This window comes from Echeneis naucrates, chromosome 9, assembly GCF_900963305.1.
Source record: "Echeneis naucrates chromosome 9, fEcheNa1.1, whole genome shotgun sequence".
Taxonomy (NCBI): Eukaryota; Metazoa; Chordata; class Actinopteri; order Carangiformes; family Echeneidae; genus Echeneis; species Echeneis naucrates.
Genome location: NC_042519.1, coordinates 5,096,609 through 5,110,685, shown reverse-complemented (window position 1 = coordinate 5,110,685; position 14,077 = coordinate 5,096,609). Strand labels below are relative to the sequence as shown.

The window sequence follows — 14,077 nt, the reverse complement described above, 5'->3', positions numbered from 1 at the left end:
TCTTGCAGAGCATGACCTCCTGAGGCAGGAGCTGAACAACCGCTTCCTGGTTCAGAGTTCAGAGCGGGGCCGGGGGCCGTCCGCCTCGCCGCTGGCCCCCGTGTCACTCCTGAGGGCCGAGTTTCACCAACACCAGCACATGCACCAGCACCAACACACCCACCAGCACACCTTCACGCCCTTCCCCGCCAGTCTGCCCCCGGCCGCCATCCTCACCCCGCCCACCGCACCTCCCATGGTGCGTACCCAAGCCAGAAATGTGAGGATAAGTAAAAAAAAAAAACAAAAAAAGAAAGTTCCAGTAACTTCCCACCCACCCACCTGTCACCCCTCCCAATTTCCCTTCTTCAATCAGTTCCTCCCTTTTTTCTTTACCTCAAAATTCACCAAACATGTCCCGTAGATGTAGCCTCCCCTATCCCTTTACAAAAAATATGGCACTGATTCAGTCTGGATTTTGCTTTTTCATTCCTGCAGCTGAAGTCCAAGAGCTGACAGAAAGCTCATCACATCACGTTTGTTCCACTACAATAGGGACAGGGCAGATACGACTCACTGGGTGCCACCTCCCATTACACATATTACATACATCTAATAGTTCTTCCATCTACATGCTGTTTATTTTCGTGCCCTTCAGCTTCTAGAACTGCACATACACAATATGCATTCACTTTTGTGTAGAGGCTCTTACCTGATTCAGCAAGTCTGCCAAACCAACGTTCCCAAATTTCATTTCAATTATTCATTGTCTTCTTAACTTTGACATAGATTTTGCTGTTCAGTGTTTGCTGAGGATCAAAAAAGGAGAATTGCCTGAAGTTAGGCTTTTCAATTGTGTGCATATGGATGTGTTTTAAATGGTTTTGAATGTTTTCCTTTGCCTGTTACCAAAGAGCAACGAAGGCACAATCAAACAGAACTGTGTATGCATTTCTGCAAACTATACTTCTGTGCAGGCTCCTCACCACATGTGTGTGTGTGTGTGCATGTGCACAGCTCAACAGCCTACCATACTTGCCAGTGACAAATTCAAAGCCAGTCAAATAACTTCATTGCAGATGACTGTGGGATGACATCATTGTAAAACTGTTTTGATAATGTTTCTAATTGCTTCCGTGCTTTAACTGCCGTCAAGTCTGGAAAGTCGGGGCGGGGGGGGGGGCAGCTCTAAGATTAGTGCTGAGGAAAAAAAAGGCTATAACTATTCATCCATCATTTCAAATGCACACCAATTTCTCACAGTCGATTCAGGCGGGGGCCCCATTTGTAGCTTTTTGGCATTAGTCTAATCCATTATGTCATGACCTCTGATTGAGAGCCTGCAGTCCCATTAAGGCCCTGCTCCAAGATTATCCCCATCCTGTACATTAGAAATCAAAGCGCTGGTATTTATAGCACAATCTCAGATAAGTATAGAGATTGTGTAGACTGTTCTTGAGCCAACACACATGCCGATATCTGGTCTTATGTTAATTCCTGATGTGGTTGGAATTATGTACAGAACACAGTTCTGTCTTTGAAGATGAAAGAGGTGATTTTCTCCATTTTGCTAATGCTAGCATTATGTAGTCCATGATGTACATACTCCCCCCATCTCTTGGTATGTCGAGATTTGAGACTGTCATTAATGTCTTTTGCTGTTTTTTTTTTTTTTTTCCTTTTAATTGAAACTGTGTTGCTACTTAACTTATGTATTTTCTCCTCTCCTCCTCTCCTCAGTAACAATGCTGTTTTTCTTCCCTTCAGTGCTTGCTTAAAGAGGCAGCATTAATGATAATGTAGTGGTTGTCCTACTGTTTTGTCATGAAAAGAAAAACCATGTATGGCCCAGTTGTTCTGCCTCCCTCTCCCACTTTCTCTCTCTTGCTGTCTTTTATTTTTTTTTCCTGCTTTCTAGATGCCCCATGTCATTTCAACTATGCAACAGCCCTTGGCTAATGGCTGTAATTAATGAAATTATGAAGCCTCTATATTTGTTTATTGTTCTACATCCTCAAGCAGCTGGCTTGCCAAATGGCAGCAGTGTCTTTGCTATCCTGCCCCCTTGCCCCATCCATGCCTTTGACAAGGAATATCCTAATTGTTATAAGATGAAATATTAAGTTTTAATTATCCAAACCTGTTTGCTATAAAACTGTGACAGGCACCATAAATTACACAGGCAAGAGGTTTTTTCTTTATCTTCTTCTTTTTCTTTTTTTTTTTTTTTTACAAGGCCATAAAGCAGCCAAAATCCCTCTCCCAGTGTCAGACATTAAACAGGCCGCACCTTCAGAAATGCAGAGGAGCTGTTTAATGAGCTCGGAAGCTGGCTCTGCGTTTCCTCTCAATAGGCTATCCATCTTTGATTTGGGCCCATTATCACCCGCAAACAGAGCCGTCAACACCATCACTGCTACTGCTGCTGCCATTTTGTGTCCAGATGTGAATGGCCCTGGCCCACAAAAGGGCCCCTGACCCCAACCCTGCCTGCCAGTAGCTTAGCCAACCCTACGCCCGCCACCCCACCACCACAACCACCCGTGTTGCAGTACTAGCACACACAGAAACACTGATTCATACCCACTCATTTTCTTGTTTTATGTAAACCCAAAACGTCTGCGTCTGCCAAGAGAGCTTTGTGAAAACACTCGCAAAAAGTACCTGCAAATGGTTTGTGTATTTGCGGACTTGGAATAAGTAACTGTCACTTGTAATTACCCTGTTTCAAAATAGAGAGCCAGTGAGCAGGCGTACAAAGCCCCCATTCATACGTGGGGCAACATTTGGTGTTTTCTTTCTCCCTCCTCTCCTTCTCAGTTTACTGACTAGATTCCCATGTGTTCAGGATATGATCAGAAATATTTTTTCATTCCAACAACATGGTTTTTATGTGGCAAACTCTAACTGAGATTATTCTGGTAGGCATAAACGTTGCCACAGAAATGGTTTCCTCCCATCAGTTAAGCCTTTCAAGGTTATATCAGTTTCATGGTGATCTGTCCTGAATTAGCCCCTAACCATTGCAAATGTCATCTACTCGATTCGGTTTCAGTTATAAAAGACTGACTACTCACACAAGAGCTTTATATATATTGCCCGCGATTTTATACATGGTGAATTGGACAGTTTTCTTGACAACATCTCTTTTCAAGTCTCATGTCTGACACTCAAAACAATCTGTATGTCTCCATGCACTCACTGCATGTCTATACCATCAGAGATTGTTTAAAAAAAAAAAAAAAAGAAAAGAAAAGGAATAAGAGGCCATAGCAGTCAAAAGCAATTAGATTCACGTTCCTACAAATTTTCCAGTGAATAGAAACATCTCGTCTGGTTTTAAAATGGTATGATTCCCGTAGCTGGGCCTCCACGCCCAACCTCTGTGTGCTCAATTGGAAAATCATGCAGGCTGCCTTCATCTTGGCAGTCAGCTAAAGCGGCTGTATTGTTAGTAATTTAACTGCCTATCTGACCATGCAGTTTAAGTAAACCCATGACCAGTGCAAGCCAGCTGCTTTACTCCTGGGCTTATTATTCTGGATCAAAATCCTGCTTATTACCACTTACAGATGTTGATCACATGTTATGTTTTTATGATGTAAAAATAATGAGAGGGTATTTTTAAAGAAGACTTGCAGCAAGGATTTTGGTAAACATAGATCATTTTGTGGACTTATGTTTCCAATGTTTTCTCTCTCTTCCAGTTCGACAAATACACCCCCAAACTGGACAATCCATTCATCCGACATTCAAATGTAAGTGGTTTTTTTAAAATACATTTAAATAAGCTATTTGCATTTGGCAAATCAAATATTTGACATATTTGAATGTTGCCGTGACAGTATTTATTGTGGCTGTGGTTATGTACGTGCATATGCTTGAGTCCTGTTCGTATCTTTGTATGATTTTTTTTTTGTGTCTTTTTGTGTCTCCCATCCTCCCCAGTTCTTCCCCTCCTATCCCCCCACCATGCCAGGCATGCCCCCGCTGCTCCCACACTCAGGACCCTTCAGCTCACTGCAAGGAGCCTTCCAGCCCAAGGTCAGCCCCACTTCCCCACCCTCAACCCATGAGCTAAAAGCTATTTAAAGAAAGATGGGCACAACGAGAAATCCCACAAGTTTGAACACAGTTAAAACACAAATTGGCCATTTGGAGACAAAAGGCAAAACCAAAATCTCAAAATATAATTTCCATTTTTTGCTCTTATTAGTGTCACATGATTTAACTTCATCTTTTGTATTATTTAGCAAAATTTCAGCATTCCATCAGGTGAAAATGACTACACTTACTCACCAAAGTCATATGCTAAAGGGATAATGAGTTGTTTCTGCATGGAAGTTTCAAAGTCGCATATGTAATATACTATATGCCAGAAGCCCTGTGCCTTTATCAACCAGTTAGCGTTAAGTTTTGAAGCTAATCCAAGTGACTAAAATATAAGAACCAGAAATACAGTCCTTTTTTGGTTGAAATTAAGAAAATGGATATGCATTAAATGTCAGTCATGAACGTAACACCCTCTAAGGATGTAGCCATCGAAGAAAAAAGGGTTCTGACAGCACATTAGAAAGTTTGGTATGAGATATTGTGTCTTGAAAGAGAAAAGCACCAGAGCTCGAAGCTGAAGATGTGAAACAGGATTCTAATACACCCATTTAAAATCCATTATTATATTCTGTCAGACTTGACTGGACATGAACCTGGGTCAGAGCTCTGGGCTTAGCTGAGCCATGACAAGTGAGACAAGAAGAGAAGATCTGGGGCGGCAGGGATGTGTGGGATGGGAAGGGATGCGAGGGGGTGAGTGTGTCTGGCAGATGCCCAGCGGCTGTGACCTGGTGTAAGCCCCTAATCAAAGCTGCCCTAAATCCGCTGGCCCTATTCCCAGCGTACTCTGTCATGGAGGGGCCCTTTTGTCAAAGGCCCCACCAGATGGTTCAAGGAACAGTCTTATGTGTCTAAAACCCCTGCTAAGTATTCTTGGAGAGGAGCTTGGGAGAGAAGGGCTTGGGATGTGTGTTTGTTCGTGGGGGCTGGTGACCCAGGTCACCCTGCAGGATCTTCCCATCCCTGGTATAGGGATGGATTAATAAGGCTGATCTCTGCACTTGCGCCTCTGACTTACACTGCCGTGGCTCGGCACCTGCTGCATCATCGCACTTATATCTATGACATCAGCTACATAGCAGCTGTAGTTAAGGATTAGTGTGCTATAGATCTCGAAGTGGGCAATATATGGAAGTAGTGATGCTTTCATCTGTAGCTGGAGGATGTTCTAGTGGTTTTAGAAAAGTTTCTGGAATGCTATTATGCTACAGACATCCATCCATAGCATGGACGCACATTTAGTGCTACAGTGCTTCTGTTACTTATTCATACAGAAAAAATCCAGAATGAAAAGTCCTCCACCGAGAATGCGCTTGAGGATGCCTCAGAGCTCAATTTAGAATTATCTTAATTTCTACAAAAAAACAGTATTGCAACAGGGATAATGTTTTATTTCAGTACTGCAGATCTGTTTGGTTACCCTGTCTCTCTTTCCCTCTGTCTTTCTGTCCCCATCAGGCGTCTAATCCCATTGACGTAGCAGCACGTCCTGGAGCAGTACCTCACACACTCCTGCAGAAAGATCCACGGGTAAATATCAAACTAATATATCCTAACCAGCCTCCTCTTTCTCTGCCCCTCCCAGTGAATGCCACACTACAGTATATACAGTATGTGTCTCAGACACAGAACATTCAGAACTCATGCACATCTATGCGCTCACTTATCATCAGTGCCAGCAGATCTGCATATTTTGGCCACATGTCTTTGTTGTTGATGATAATACTCATCTATTTGTCCATACAGATAACAGATCCATTCAGGACATCTGTTAGGGTAAGTGGTTGCCTTGTCCATCATTTATAAACCATGTCATCTCTCTGGCCAGGCCACAAAGTCTAAAACTCCAAATTCAATCCCTGCAGGTTTTTGGCTGCATTTACGGTTAGTTTTGAGGTCTATATTGGGTTTAAGTCAGGGTTAGATTTTCTTAATCCATTGCCCGGTTGAAAATTCTGACAAGTTCCCACTTTGTAGTTTGGCCAGAAAATCACAATGCCAGAATCCATATTTAGTTCCCCATACTAAAGCCAGCAGGCTAACCTCAGTTTCTCTCTAAATTTTTAGAAACCTGGCAAGTGGTGTGCAGTGCATGTCCAGATCGCATGGCAGATCTACCACCACCAGCAGAAAATGAAGGTGCGTGAGATGGATACTCATGTCTTGCAGGAGGCTTTCTGTCATGTAAACCAGATGCAGTATATTGGTAATGGAATAATAACCCAAGTAATATACTCACTGAAGAATAGTAGGTCTGATCATATCTAGTATCGTATGACTGGGTTTAGAAACGTGGGTGGGAAAAAGGTAGATGACATCGAAAGGAACAGAACGCTGTCCAAGATAATAATGATGATACAAAATCCTACAAATGTTATGTCTCCTCTTGTAGATTGTTCCCTAAAACTAAATTAAGGCACAGTGAATGGCTCAGTCAACCTTTGCAGAGAGGGAGAAAATTACAACCCATCAGAATGATAGCACTTGGTGACAGATTTAATAATTGAAGTGATAGATGTGCTGACCAAAATGCAACATGTGAGGACAGATGAAAACTACTTGTGTGGAAATTGTCCTCTCACTGATAGAGGATGGTGTGGCCTCGCCATGGAGATCCTCCTCTAAGGCCACTGGCCTAGTGGTGTCAGTCTGTCTTCGACTCTGAATCCCCATTACCAGGGATTTAGTGTCCCTAATCAGCTTACATATATTTGCTATAACACAGTTGGCCAGAATTGGAGACGTGGAGCCATTGTTGATGTTTCTGTATTCCTCTGATCTCTCACCCAGTGTGCAGCTGAGGATAAATCCCATCGCACTCTGTTGTCGTAAATGTTTAGTGTGGTAGCCTACCGATCTAATTTTCTTTGCCTGTCTCCCTCTCCTTGTTTCTGCCTCTCTTGACTCTAGCAAATGCAGCTGGACCCTCACAAACTAGACATGAATGGGAAGCTGGACCTTTTCAGTCGACCCCCAGCTCCAGGAGTCTTCCCTGGGTTCCCGTACCCTCATGACCTGGCACGACCCCTTTTCTCTTCCACAGGTCAGTGGGGTCTCTCAGTAGCACCTTGCAAGTCGTATCGCTCAAAACACTCAAAGCCTTTCAATGCCATTTTTGTCTTCATGCAAATTAGTATCCAAAAGTATGTCCAAATTGTTGCACCACCATTGTAAAGAAACGGTACGATTTTTTTCTCCCGTCTCATCTAATGTTCACTTAATTATAGTGCTTTTGTAGCAAATGTTTTCCCAGTAAAGCGAGTCAGATATGTCTATGAATATGGATGACTCTCAGTGAGGTAATTGACTGATTTGCCCTGCGTTGGAGGGCAACAGAGAGGCGAATAGCATTTGACGGGTAATTATGCAGTGGTGTGTCAGAAGCACTCCTGTAATTGGTTCTTTCATTAACCATTCATGGAATATGGGTGATAGTAACAGTGTTTTGTGCTGGTTGCACGCTTTGGAACTGACCTCAATAAGCACTCATTGATTTGCACACAAACATACGACAGCTGCGATAAAACCAAAATATCAGGCACTAATGTCTTCAGTAGAATTACCCTGCCATCCCTAAACCACGCAGGTTATATGTACAGTGCAGTAAGTACATGTCATAAGCAAGTTTGTGATTCAATTGCAGAAAAACATGTCGGGTTATATTTACTCACATTAACGTTGTTCGTAATAACAGGGGTCGCAAATGTGATTGTTGTAGGTGGAGAATAATTTTGGTTTCTCGCTGCATGCCAGTTAGTTTATGACCATCTGATTCTACAATTATAAAACTGTTCTGCCCTCCCTGCCTCTGATAGGCTCCAGCCACCCAGCCCCCTCCCCCTATGGCCCTGCCCCACACCCCAGCGGCTTCCTGCCTCCTAGCCATTTGGCAGGTAAGTGTAAGTAACCCCATGTTCAAATTTTTTTATACATTTATCTCCTCTTTCAGTCCATCTCTCACTTACTCACTCACTCACTCTCTCTCCTCTACACTTGCGTTTTAAATGCATTACCAGCCACGAGGGTGTAATTTGAAGCCTAGCTATTTCTAGTTTTGATCTGACATTCATTTGAAGGTTAATGTGGAATCCAGTTGGATAGTGTAGTCAGTCTGCTGTGGCATTTCTTGCGTAAACTCATAGGACAGTGTAGCCATAATATAATTGGACAGTTTGATTCATAACATAGCCTGAAATAACTCTGTCTGGGGTTATTAAAAAGGCATAGCCAGGCTAGTGTTCACTCCTCAGCCATTTTTGTCATCTCTCATTTGTTTGGAGAAACTAAATGCAGTGCAATAGCATAAATGGCGCTATTTTCTATAGTTTTATGAAGTTGATTTTGTAATTCAAAGAAATGGGACAGTTATGTTGCAGGGTTTATTTGTGCGTGTAATTATTTTTATTCATTCATGCATTTAAACCATTCTATTTGAGGCACTTTCTAGAGTTAGAGTGCCAAGTTGATTTCATGAATAAGCCCTTGAGTCAATCCATTTTGTGCTTGTGAATACACGGTCCACAGAGGAAGAGGACAAAATTTTCCTGTCCAGGGGATTCGTCTCCTCATGAGGCAGAGGATGTTTCTCATTCTTGTGTTTTCCGATATTTTAACAAGCCCCAGAGCTAAAAAATCCTTAAACCCTAATCTGTTGGTAAGCTCTGCTTTTCTTGATGGATTTTTTCCTGAATTAAAATGGCACTACAAATTATCAGTTGATGAATGTTGTTCACTGACTCCCCAGGGTAAATATGTGTATTACTATAAATTTGGATGCTGGTGTTTGCGTCATTTGAGGCCATCAGACCCCGGTTCCCCAGTAAAAGCATTATCGTTAGCCTAATTTTTACATCTTCTAATTCCCTGGCCCTTCCACAGTTTATTTTAAGCTCAGCTCCAACAACTCAAAACTAATTTCCCCATCGAGCAGGGTTGTTCCGCTCAGCAGGGTCAGAGACACTCCACTCCAGTTAGTGGCAGTGAATCCAACATCCATGCAACCTGGCTGCTGCAGGATTACCAGGCAGAGACCTAAGGTGGCAGCGCTTAAAAAAAAAAAAAAAACACAGCTCGCTTGTAAGAGAAAAGCCGAGTGAAACGGGTTGGTGTTGGGGTGAGCTCTGCTAGCCAGCATCCCCCCCTTTTGCTAATCCCTGTTTGGCATTTTGCAGATCCTTTCAGTCGCTCCAGTTCCTTTGGCGGCCTCGGCAACCTTTCAAGCAGTGCCTTCGGAGGATTAGGCAACCCCTCGCTTGGTAAGCGCTGGCCCCCTCTCCTCCTCCACTGCTCCCCCCTTCAATCTGGCCCCTGTGGCCAGTGACAGACATAGTTAGACCACAGGGAGAGCCAGGAGGGGAGGAAAAAAATTAAGACACTTAGCTCTAGTTTCTGTGTCAAAGCAGCCCTAGCCCAACGAGACCCAACAAGAAAGTACAACAGACCACAGCAAACCTCCTCCCTGCCTTAAGTCTATCCACCAACCACGGCCCCAGCAGCCTGGCTTTAATCTGGCTGCACTACTGCCAACAGGCACTCTCAGGTCTGCTGTTTGGTGGCTATTCATCTATTAATTATTTGACAAGCCCCTTCTGCACCACCATGGAGGACTCCCCCCCTCCGCATCCTTCTCTCTATGCCTTTCTCTCTTTCTCTTCATCCCTTCTATTTTTGTGTGCCAAATCCTGTTGTGAAAATGGATGTGATTGGAATAGACATGCCGTGGAATGCTAAGGTCTCCCTTGGCTTTTCACAGCCCTCAACTCCAGAGGGCAACTGAGTCTCCCCTGTTCATCCGGTGCGAAATTGGAGGGGGGTGGGGAGCCCTGTAGTACAAAAGCAAATGAGTATTTTTTTCTACTTGTGGGGGGAGCCATTAACCTCTAACTCTTTCAAACAGCTTCAGTGAGAGAGCCTCCAGAGTCAAAGACAAAAGCAGCTTTTGTTGTGGAGTCTTTCTCATCTTATATGTCCTCAAGAAGGTTTTGTGCCCAATTAACTTACAGTGGGTCCCATGCCTGTCTCCTTCTTTCCTTCAGGGTCCAACAGTGTGTTTGGCACCAAGGAGGGTCCAGGAGGACTACCCACGTTTGGAAGCCCTCACCATGACACCTGGAACAGACTTCGACGCACACCACCATCTTTCCCCACCCCGCCACAGTGGCCCAAAACCGCAGACGCTGAGAGAAGCAGCTCCGCCAACAGCCACGAGAGAGAGCGAGAGAGGGAACGGGAAAGAGAGAGAGAAAGGGAGAGGGAAAGGGAGAAAAGAGACTCGTCCATTGGGAAGGAAGAGAAGGATAAAGACAGGTGAGTGTGTGGTCTCTTTATTCACCTTCAAAAGTATGATATGAAAGCTATTAGACCAAATAATATTCCTGCAACAGTGCAATTACTTCTTTTCTTCTTCTGCTATCGTCGCTGCTTGCATTTGAGATTCCACTTCACTGCATTGTTTTAAACATTAAACAGGAAAAATAAGCAACAACAATAACAAATCTTACATACATGAAACATTAATGATTGAAATTATGAATATTCCTATACACATAACAAAAACCAAATACATGATGCATGATCACAAGTTTTTTCAGCAAATAGCATAATTAGTAATACTGAAAAACATACATATACACAAAATCATAAAATTCCGTTTGGATAAAACAAAGATATGTACTGTTGCTGTAGTGTTAAAGACATAAGAAAACACTATGACAGTTCTTCGATCCATTGGTTGTATCCTTGGAAACTGAAATAAGGAAAGCATGTATCTAAGTAAGAAAGAGACACAAATCAAAAGGGCAAAAGCTGTCTGCAAACATTAATTGCAAGTTTCTTAAATTTTAAGGCAATAAATACTACCAGAGAATGACAAGAACATATTAACTTGTGTTTTTCTTCTAAGGGAATTACAACTCAGATTTAATACGACCCATCGACTTGATGCTTTCTTTGACTGAGGCTAATTAAATTGTTTTATTGTGTGATTATAGGGATTCTGTGGATCGCAACCGACACTCCAATCGTTCATCTCCAGCCTCTGCACCAGTCAGCTACCAGATCAGTAGCTTAATTCGTTCAAACAGCCAGAACTCCAGTGATTCAGGTCGGCATCAAAGTGGAAGCGTGGACCGGGTTCGTGAGGTGGAGAAAGAGCTGTTGGAGCGCCACAGAGAGTCTTCCACACTGGCTGAAGTGAAGGTGAAGGAGAGCCGCTCACCTAGCAAGGAGATGCTAGAGAGGAGAGCCTCAGAAGATTCCATCAAACCCACTCAGCGCTCTCCTTCTCCATATTCCAAGGCAATGATAAATGAGCAGGGCATGAAGATGGCAGGTGGGCCCCCACCTACACTCAAGGACAGTGAAAGGAAAGAGCCCCCACCTGGAGATCTCCTCCACAAGGTGAAAAATGACATGAAGATTAAGGAGGAGCGGAAGGAGGAGCAGGAGGTCATGGTGGTGAGTTCAGAGCCTGCCCCACAGCCACCAACCCAAGCACTCCCTGCGCCCGTTGGTCAATCTGGAAACCCACACCACCACCACCCACCTTTGTCTCAGCAGCCCCCTCTTCCTTCACCGCGTGGCAGTGACATCCCAGCACCTGGCCTTCACGGTGTCCCCATGGCACACTCTCTTCCCCTTTCCATGAGTGCCATGCCTCAGATGGGCAGCCTCAATGTGCTAGACCGGGCTCGTATGGCTCCCTTCATGGGAGTGAGCCCTTTGGCAGGAAGAGAACGCTTGCCTCACCCTGCTTTCCCTTGGGACCCACTTAGAGAGGCCTACCGCAGTCTGGACCTGCAGCGACGAATGGACTTCCAGCTCAGGGCCGAGCAAGGACATCGCTTCCCCAGCATGTATGAACAGGAGAGAGCTTATCGCGAGAGGGAGGCTCATGACTACTCTCACCACGAGCACTTGTTGGAGGTGCGCAGGGAGCACGAGAGAATGAGACAGCAGGCAGAGGAGCGGGAGCGCCTCCACCTGCGGGAGGAGCTGGACAGAGCACGCCTCCATCAGCTGCACCAATCCCCCATGGAGGGCCATCTACCCCACATGCCCCCCTTTATGCCTCACCTTGGCGGCATGCCTTACCCTAGACTGAGTCCCTCCACAGGACACAACGGCCCTCTGAACAGAACACCCCCCACAGCCGCACTCAGTGCACCCCCACCCCTTGTGCCAGCTGGCAGTGCCAGGCCAGCATCACCCAGGAGGACTACCCCCCTCACCACAACACAGGACCCACGGGACTACTCACCATCTCGCAACCCAAAGGAGGTAGAGGCTCGGTAGCTCCTTAGAAAAGCGCACAGTCTCCCTAGACGCACTCACAAGCCCCACTCCCCTTATCTGAAATCCTCTTCTGAACAAAATGCACTGCTCTTCCCCAGAGAAGAGCAAAACTTCCTAAGGGAAAGGGTATGATTGTACAAAGTAAAGGTGTGTAAGGCTAATTAAGCACATGCCATGACTTTGCTTTTAGTGGACTGGAGGTTGAATAATGTCGGTAAAAAGAACATAAACACATGTATGTTTATATCCGACTTAAATATTTGATAATTATTAATATATTAATCCAATACCTTTTTTTCAGCTCTGTGCAAAAAGAGAGGTCCCGAAAATGAGTTTGTACATTTCCTATCCTTGTTCCATGTATAGATATCATTTCTATGAATTTTATGTATTTTGTGCATTAGTCACACCTTTTACAATATTTATCCCAGTTGATTGTGAGACATATCCATTATGACCCACTGTAAAGACTGGATTTGGTTTCAATCTTCAGTAATTTAACCTCATGGTACCAGGATATCCTCAATGATGACAATGTACAATTGTTACATTACCGATTTGTTTTGTTCATTTGTTTTGCCTTTGAGATATGCAGAAAAATATATATTATGAGGTCTTTGTTCAGTATCTGTAAAGAAAACTGATGTAAATAACTTGTTGATATTCCTTCGCTGCAAAATTACCATGTAAATTTATTAGGCTTTTTAACCATTTCTAGAAAAACAAAATTAAATGAAACATGGGAAAACACCTCCCCATTAAATATCATGGCAACAGACAAGCCTGGCCAATGGATGGGAAGTATAGCAGGAGGGTGTTGTAAGGGGGCCTACAAGGATCATCTGCAATCTATGCAAAGCAGCACACAGCACCCTAACAAAGAGATCACCTGGAGAGGGAAGATGATACTGGTGATAGTGAAAGAAACTTGGATTAACGTGTTTATATTTACCAATGAAATTATGATGAATTATTGAAAGACTTCCAAGTCACAAACTGGACCAGCCCCAGACAGAAAAGAAGGACACTTTTTAGTGGGTGGCAAAAAGGACTTTCTCTGTCAACCTTGTGGTGTTGTGCAGTTGTTTTTCTTAGACTCTTGTATACAAAATAAGTAGAGTTTTAGGCCTGCAAAAAAAATGAAAATGAACATTCATGGTTTAAAATGTACGGAATAAAGTTTGGACCTAATGTCGAACATTTGCCGTCTGTCTTTAATTTAATCCTGGTGCTCAGTTTCACTGCTGACACTGGTGCTGAATTTGTCCAGAAGCCAAACATGCTGAGAGGAATGTTGATGTCAGGTTGATGGGTTTGCCAATAACGCTTGTGCCTCAGTTTTGAGCATTTAGAGTATTTGCTCATCTGATATCAAGCTATTACTTTGAAATCATAAAGGCAACAGACTTGGCTGGCAGAGTAGCCTAAACCATCAGATCATTTGGCCATAATCTGTCATACATGGGCTGCAGAGCTCTTCAGTGGGGATCGATGAGACTGGGCCAAGGCAATACAGGGAGGGACTAATAGGACATTGATTTTGTATGAAAGCAGGTTTTGAGTGTTTGTGTTGCAGGTAACCGGTATTGACTGGCAGCCCAGTGGCATATTGACCCGTGGTCTGGACTCATTAAGAGGAGCGATGCCTGGGAGGCACGCTATCAGATGGTGGGGGAGAGGCTCCTCTCCCCTC

The 14,077-nt window shown here is 43.9% G+C and overlaps 1 protein-coding gene across 7 annotated transcripts in view; it reads left to right on the top strand.

Annotated features, from left to right (window-relative positions):
• fbrsl1 (fibrosin-like 1) overlaps nucleotides 1-13,582 on the top strand; it is a 262,394-nt gene extending 248,812 nt beyond the window's left edge. For 2 of the 7 annotated variants that reach the window (XM_029511662.1, XM_029511659.1), the window contains 11 exons: nucleotides 9-259; nucleotides 3,687-3,737; nucleotides 3,928-4,023; nucleotides 5,551-5,622; nucleotides 5,839-5,868; nucleotides 6,160-6,231; nucleotides 7,003-7,135; nucleotides 7,908-7,991; nucleotides 9,264-9,347; nucleotides 10,128-10,398; nucleotides 11,082-13,582. In XM_029511662.1, the coding sequence (XP_029367522.1) occupies nucleotides 9-259; nucleotides 3,687-3,737; nucleotides 3,928-4,023; nucleotides 5,551-5,622; nucleotides 5,839-5,868; nucleotides 6,160-6,231; nucleotides 7,003-7,135; nucleotides 7,908-7,991; nucleotides 9,264-9,347; nucleotides 10,128-10,398; nucleotides 11,082-12,384 (2,447 nt within the window). In that variant the 3' untranslated portion in view covers nucleotides 12,385-13,582. The remainder of the gene's footprint in view (nucleotides 1-8; nucleotides 260-3,686; nucleotides 3,738-3,927; nucleotides 4,024-5,550; nucleotides 5,623-5,838; nucleotides 5,869-6,159; nucleotides 6,232-7,002; nucleotides 7,136-7,907; nucleotides 7,992-9,263; nucleotides 9,348-10,127; nucleotides 10,399-11,081) is intronic. The other 5 variants (XM_029511661.1, XM_029511660.1, XM_029511665.1 and 2 more) reach the window with 5 other exon arrangements.
• The last annotated feature ends 495 nt before the right edge of the window (nucleotides 13,583-14,077 follow it).